Below are 7,500 nucleotides of genomic sequence, written 5' to 3'. Positions count from 1 at the left end.
CAGAGTAACGACCCGAAGCGCAGCGATACCGAAATAATTTCGGCCCTGGGCAGGATTCTGTGTGTGCAAGTGTGTGAGCGCGTGTGTGTGTGTGCAAGTGTGTGTGTGCAAGTGTGTGTGTGTGTGTGTGTGTGTGTGTGTGTGTGTGTGCTAGTGTGTGTGTGTGTGTGTGCGCGTGTGTGTGCAAGTGTGTGTGTGTGTGTGCAAGTGTGTGTGTGCAAGTGTGTGTGTGTGTGTGTGTGTGTGTGCAAGTGTGCGTGTGTGCAAGTGTGTGTGTGTGTGTGTGTGTGTGTGTGTGTGTGTGTGTGTGTGTGTGTGTGTGTGTGTGTGTGTGTGTGTGTGTGTGTGAGTGCGTGTGTGCGCGAGTGCGTGTGTGTGTGCAAGTGTGTGCAAGTGTGTGTGATTCACCATGGTCTTTGATCATGTGTTGGAGTCGTGATCAACAGCTATTTCCCTCCTGAAAGAGAGCTCAGAGTTCATATATGACCGATCAATGGTTAATACTGTGACCTTACACGCGCAAACACACCCAACTACCCGCCCACGAGAGTTGGAGTGACAACTCGCAACGCAGCGATACTGAAATTATTTCAGCCCTGGGCGGGATTTGAACCCGGACCGCCGTAGTAGCGGCCGGGAACTCTACCAACGGCGCCATCGAGTCGTGTGTGTGTGTGTGTGTGTGTGTGTGTGTGTGTGTGTGTGTGTGTGTGTGTGTGTGTGTGTGTGTGTGTGTGTGTGTGTGTGTGTGTGTGTGTGATTCACCTTGGTCTTTGGAACACGTGTTGGAGTCGTGATCAACAGCTATTTCCCTCCCGGAAGAGAGCTCAGAGCTCGTATGACCGATCTATGGGTAATGCTTTGACCTTACACGCACACACACACCCAACTCCCTGCCCACGAGAGTTGGAGTAACGACTCGAAGCGCAGCGAAACTGAAATTATTTTCAGCCCTGGCAGGATTCGAACCTGGACCGCCGTAGTGACAGTGTGTGTGTGTGTGTGTGTGTGTGTGTGTGTGTGTGTGTGTGTGTGTGTGTGTGTGTGTGTGTGTGTGTGTGTGTGTGTGTGTGTGTGTGTGTGTGTGTGTGTGTGTGTGTGTGTGTGTGTGTGTGTGTGTGTGTGTGTGTGTGTGTGCGTGCGTGAGAGCCCGTGCAAGTGTGAGTGTGAGTGTTTACTGAAACATGTTTACCTAGATGAATCTCACATTAATGTTGTGGCCAGTGAACCCTTCCTCCGTTTTCTAACGTTACAAGACCTCACCAGCTGCCGCTTGATAGCCTCAGGTGTTCTGCAGGGACTGACCACCTGGGACCACCTGGGACCACCTGGGACCACCTGGTACCAACTGAGACCAACTGGTATCATCTGGGACCACCTGCGTTTATATTTAGTTGTTCGATGTTATCTGCCGCGTTCCTCTCCCGATAAAATCTGTGACGTGGGAACTCAAATGTTAGAGGGGCTTTACACGGTCCAACGTGGTCCAACGCGGTTCGACAGACACATGTTTAAAGTGATGTGTGAACGTGTGAACGGGGTATTTGGTTGTCGAACACGTTGGTTAAACCCGAAATACCCCGTTCACAAGTTCACACATCACTTGGTCTGTACTATTATATGGATGTGAAATTTGGACAATTAGTAAACAAATGCAGGACAGGATAAAAGCAGTAGAAATATGGATTTGGAGAAGGATACTGAAAATGTCGTGGACAGAATTTAAAACAAACGAAGAAATACTGCAGCAAATAGGAACACAGAGGGAAATTATAACAACTACCAGGAAAAGACAGTTACACTTTGCAGGACACGTCATGAGGAAACGACAGTTAGAACATACGTGCCTAACAGGAAAAATAGAAGGAAAGAGGGCAAGAGGAAGACCACACAACAAATATGTAGACATCCTACAGAATGGACATTAGTTCACTAGAATCAGTACAGAGAAGAATGACCAAAATGATACATGGACTCAGAAATTTGCCTTACGAAGAGAGGCTTAGGCACCTTAACTTACACTCTCTGGAAAGACGCAGAGTGCGGGGTGATCTAATAGAGGTGTTCAAGCGGATTAAAGGCTTTAACAAGGGTGATGCAAACAAGGTCATCATATCAAAACAACAGGACATGACTCGCAGTAATGGATTTAAACTGGAAAAATTTAGATTTAAGAAGGAAATAGGCAAGAATTGGTTTACTAATAGGGTGGTCGACGAATGGAATAGACATAGTAACCATGTAGCAAGCGCTGAAACTATCGGTTGTTTTAAGAAACGATTAGACAACTTTATGGATGAGGATGACAGGTGGTGATGGATACGGAGGTGCCTAGTGTAGGCCTTATGGTCTCTTGCTGTCTCCTTCATTCTTATAGTCTTATGTTCTTATGAAATAACAAATGCCATCTTGTTGAGAAGAGCCATGTGCAGAGAGAAATGGAGCTCCATGGAAGTCGACATCCAAGTCGATGCGGCACCCCGAAAAGGTAAAGGAACTCAAACATCTTGAATCCATTTACTTCTCCATGACTGAATGAAATCGCCTGACACCAGCCAAAGAGGAAGAAGAGGAAGAAGGGTCAAATTATATTCAGTATTTTGTTGGAAATGACCATCGAAGAAGCTGAGACGTGCAAGGTTACAGAATTACAAAGGATTACAATGGAGGAGTGTGCCGACAGGAGACCTTTTGGTCCATAACTAGGTCCGATGTGAAAAAGAGATAATGATGAATGAATAGATAGATAAATAAAGATAATAAAATACATAAATAAAGAATAAATAGATAAATAAATAGATAAATGAATAGATAAATTGATAAGTAAATAGATAAATAAAAAGTAAATAGAAAATTATGACTAATGAAAAACGATAAATAATAATAACTTATAAAATAGAAATATTGATAAACAAATAAATAATAATAAAGGAAAAAATTAATGGCTGGTAATTACAGCATACTGTTTAGGTGCTTATCTAAATGAATCCTAAAACTTCGAACTTTACTACACTGTGCTGCTTCTGCAAGAATTTTATTCCATTCATTAACTACACTGCTTCTGTCCTAGTGTACAATATCGCACCAATAGAACTCAAGGGGAGATTTAAGATTGAGGGTAGCAGAACAGAGGAACATCAGATTTTTTTTTTTTGAGTGATGACTCACCTTTAATTACAAATTAAGCCTGCGGGACTCTGGTCCGACTAGGTGTCACGCACGCCCCGAACTGGATAGCTGGATCAATACCCCGATGCGGGGAAAGGTGAAGAATTCGGTTGGTGCCTGTCCCGGCATGTTCTAGCTGTGGGACGCTCACTGATGTTATCTCCTCCAACTTAGAGAAGGAAAGACGTTTACTGTGTAGATGAACAGCGAGATTAGACGTTTCCCACAACACGTCATGTTATGTTCTGAGTAAATTGTTCGTGATTTCTTACATTCTAAGAATGACACCCCCGTTTATAATTATTATGTTTATTTAATGTATTATCATTGTTTCTATTATTATTATTGTTTTTATTATTATTGTTACTATTATTATTATTATTATTATTATTATTATTATTATTATTATTATTATTATTATTATTATTATTATTATTATTATTATTATTATTATTATTATTATTATTATTATTATTATTATTATTATTGTTGTTATTGTTATTGTTATTATTATTATTATTATTATTATTATTATTATTATTATTATTATTATTATTATTATTATTATTATTATTTTTATTATTATTATTACTATTATTGATATTATCATTATTATCATTGTTTATTATTACTATCATTATTATTATATATATATATTATATATATATATATATATATATATATATATATATATATATATATATATATATATATATATATATATATTCTTTGCTGTTGCTAATGTCCTTCATCCACGACAAGGTGTTGAAATTAGGAAAGGACCTTTGGTGTGTGAGTGTATGTGTGTGTGTGTGTGTGTGTGTGTGTGTGTGTGTGTGTGTGTGTGTGTGTGTGTGTGTGTGTGTGTGTGTGTGTGTGTGTGTGTGTGTGTGTGTGTGTGTGTGTGTGTGTGTATGTGTGTGTGTGTGTGTGTGTGTTTGTGAGTGTGTGTTTGTGTGTGTGTGTGTGTGAATGTGTGTGTGTGTATGTGTGTGTGTGTGTGCTATATTTAGAACCAGAGCCAGGGCAAGAATAAATCTTTTTCGGGCTTGACCCCTTATGAATAATTTTTATTCATTTATTCTTGATAGTGCCAGATAATCTTACTCAGCGCCGTGTACGGAAAAGCTAAGATTGCTTCTCTCACTGCTGAGGGGGTAAAGGGTTGCCATGGAAACGGATAAAATCGTGTGTCGGGGGTCCAATTAAAAACAGAAATGGCTTCCGTAACGAAATAGGTTAACACAAAGAGGAAATTGATGAGGAAATGACGAAACGTCATCATTCAGTGACATGCAATAATTACGAACCAGCTTAGGGCAACATCATCAAAGAAATTTTCTGCCAGGTGAAAAAAAAGAAAAAAAAAAGAAAAAAAAAAGACGGAGAATATAACGTGTGGCCAAATAAACTACTGTTATGTTCATGATATTGATAAGAAACCACATCTATTAACAATAATTATATTGTCAATATTTTGCTTTTTAGTAACTATAACCTCCTCTGTGGTTTCATTATCGACCTAGAACGCTCAAGATGCCTTTCGATGATACCTGGTATTAATCTGAAACGGTCAATATTGATCAGATTTCTCCAATATTTTCAATAAATATCTCTTTAACGTGAGTACCTTTATTGACAATATTATTGGAAATATCTCAATATTATCAATAGATATCTCTTGGGTCCATTTATTGACAATATTATTGAAATTACTCCAACAATGTTAAAAAATGGCTCTTGAGTATGGGTTTATTTATTGACAATATTAATCAAGCTACTTCAGTATTGTCAATAATCCCTTGAGTCCCTTCAATGGCAATGTTAATCACAATATTAATGAAATTACTCCCATATTGAGAGTATTATCAAAATTACTCCAGTGTTATCAACAAATATATTTTCGGTCCTTACAGTAACAATATTAATTAGGTTACTCTACTGTTGCCAATAAAAAAAATATTGTGCCGCTTCAATGAAAGTATCAATAAAATCAATCCATTGTTGTCAGTAAATATCTCCTGGTTCGCTTCACTGATAGCACAATATTAACGAAATTACTGCAATGTTATCAACAAAAATACCATGAGTCCCTTCAATTGTAATATTAATTAGATTATTCCACTATGTCAGTAAATATACATTAGATTCCCTTCATGGACAATATTAATTTAATCATTACATTATTGACAGTAAATATATTTTGGGTCCCTTGAGTGATTGAATGTTTTGTTTATGTTCGCAGGAATTGGCGCCGGGTTAACGACAACACCTGGCGTTCTCATCGTCTCACTGTACTTCGAGCGTCGTCGCGCCCTCGCCTCGGCGATCTGCGTGTCGGGCAACGCCCTCGGAGGATTCTTCATGCCGCCCTTGATCGAGTACCTCCTGGAGGCGTACGGCCTCCGCTCGACGATGGTCATGCTGGCCGGGATGCAGTTGCACATCTGCGCAGCTTCCTGCCTCTACAGGCCGATCCGGTTGCACGCCCTCATCCAGGCGAAGGACCGAGCCAAGCACGGTCTTCAGCACCGGATCTGCCCGGAGCCCGAGAACAGTAAGCTCCTCTTCAGGGACGAGGAGGCCTACGACGATACCCGGGGACTGACGAACGTCTCCTCCAGAGGGCAGTTCGGGTTCCCTCAGGTTCCTTCGGCGCCGACGACCCCGCTGGCTCGTTCGCAGTCCCTCTGGAAGAAGATGGTCCGCACGAAGCTTCCCTCCAGCTCCACGTGTTACGAGGACGAGGAACTCCAGCGGCAAATCTCCTTCCTCAGGAGCTCCTCGATGATGAACAGCATCCCGGACTTGACTCAGTACGCCCGGTCGTGGAGCATTAGCGGCAGCCGGAGGTCCCTCACTCGGATCCCGTCGAACATAGACAGCAAGCCCTATCTGATGCGACTGCCCTCGACGAGCTGCAGCAGCAAGCCCTCCCTCACCAGACACCCTTCCGTCAGCGGAAGCCGACCCAGCCTCCACCGTCGCATGTCAGGAGGCAGCCGACCTTCCCTCCACCGTCATCCGTCCGGCGAGGAGACCAGACCGACCCTGCAGAGGATGTCCTCCGTCGGGAGCAAGACCTCCCTGCCCCCGCGCCTGTCGCAGCCCTACAGCAGCGGCAGCAAACCCTCGCTCGTGCGCCTCGCCTCCATCCGCAGGGCCGCGGGGAAGATGTCCTCCCTTCCGGAAATGGACGCCACGTCTTTGGACCAAGTTAACCTACTCCCTACTTCCCCGGATGCTCAGGACCCCCGGACAGAGATACCCGCCTTCTTGAAGGACGAGAAGGCCCTGGACCTCCCCAAGGAGGACCAGGCTTATCCTCAACAACCTCCGGAGGAGCCCTCCCAGCTGGACAGACAAGAGGAGGCGAAGGAGCCGGAGAAGGGTGAAGAGGAAGAAGAAGAAGAGGAGGAGGCGAAGGAGAAGAACGCAACGGGCTGTATTACATGTTGTTTACGGTTCTTCAACTTCAGCCTGTTCAAGAGCCCGCTCTTCGTGGTCACCATCATCTCGGTATTCCTGATGGCTGCGGGAGCTCCCCACGCCATCTTCTTCCTGCCAGCCTACGCGAGTTCGCGCGACATCGAATCTTCTCAGGTCACGCTCATGCTCTCCATCTCCTCCATCGTGGACCTCTTTGGACGTCTCGGCATCGGGCTCATAGCAGACCTCAGACTCGTCAGGAACAGCGTCATGTACGCTGTATGGTAAGCCCACAACTTCTTCAGCTCTGAGACTCTCACTGGAGTATCTTTAGTATCAACACTAACTTCCGTCCCATTTAGTGGTATACAGTAACTGGTTAACTGCAGGTTAGACACTGACACGTTCACTGTATCCTATCTATTGTCACTTCTCTCTATCACTGGTATCAAAATTATGCCCCAATTAATAGATGATTCATCATTGGCTATATAAAATTCTTCAATGCTGAGACATTGTGACAGGTTGAGGAAGGTGGAAGAAGAAGTCACGGGTCTAGTTCCGAGCTGCAAATTTATTCCTAACCGGTTTCATTCTACGCTTTTTCCTCTGAAGAAGCGTAGAGCGAAACCGGTCAGGAATAAATTCGCAACTCGGAACTAGACCCGTAACTTCTTTTTCCACCTTCCTCAGCCTCTTTAATGATGACACTTCCACCAGAGCATATATATTGGTACTTGAGTCTGTATATCCCCACTTAATAGTTGATCCCTTATTGATTAAGTTCAGTTTCCTAAACACAAAAACTTCACTAATCTATTCTCTGGCAATTCAGTAAACTCCTTATAACTGATATCGAAATTAAACTCCTCCCCTATTTAGTGGCTGGTCCTTGATTGGCTA

The 7,500-nt window shown here is 43.0% G+C and overlaps 1 protein-coding gene across 1 annotated transcript in view; it reads left to right on the top strand.

Annotated features, from left to right (window-relative positions):
* The window catches only part of Sln (monocarboxylic acid transporter silnoon), a 39,262-nt gene that overhangs the window by 27,055 nt on the left and 4,707 nt on the right, over positions 1–7,500 (top strand). Inside the window, exon 3 of the mRNA XM_076178712.1 lies at positions 5,414–6,881. Coding sequence (XP_076034827.1) covers positions 5,414–6,881 — 1,468 coding nt within the window. The remainder of the gene's footprint in view (positions 1–5,413; positions 6,882–7,500) is intronic.

The sequence above is a fragment of the Oratosquilla oratoria genome, chromosome 3 (assembly GCF_046742065.1).
Source record: "Oratosquilla oratoria isolate Oo_2021 chromosome 3, ASM4674206v1, whole genome shotgun sequence".
Classification (NCBI taxonomy): Eukaryota; Metazoa; Arthropoda; class Malacostraca; order Stomatopoda; family Squillidae; genus Oratosquilla; species Oratosquilla oratoria.
Note: the sequence above shows the minus strand (reverse complement) of the source record. Positions and strands in the feature narration are given on the sequence as shown.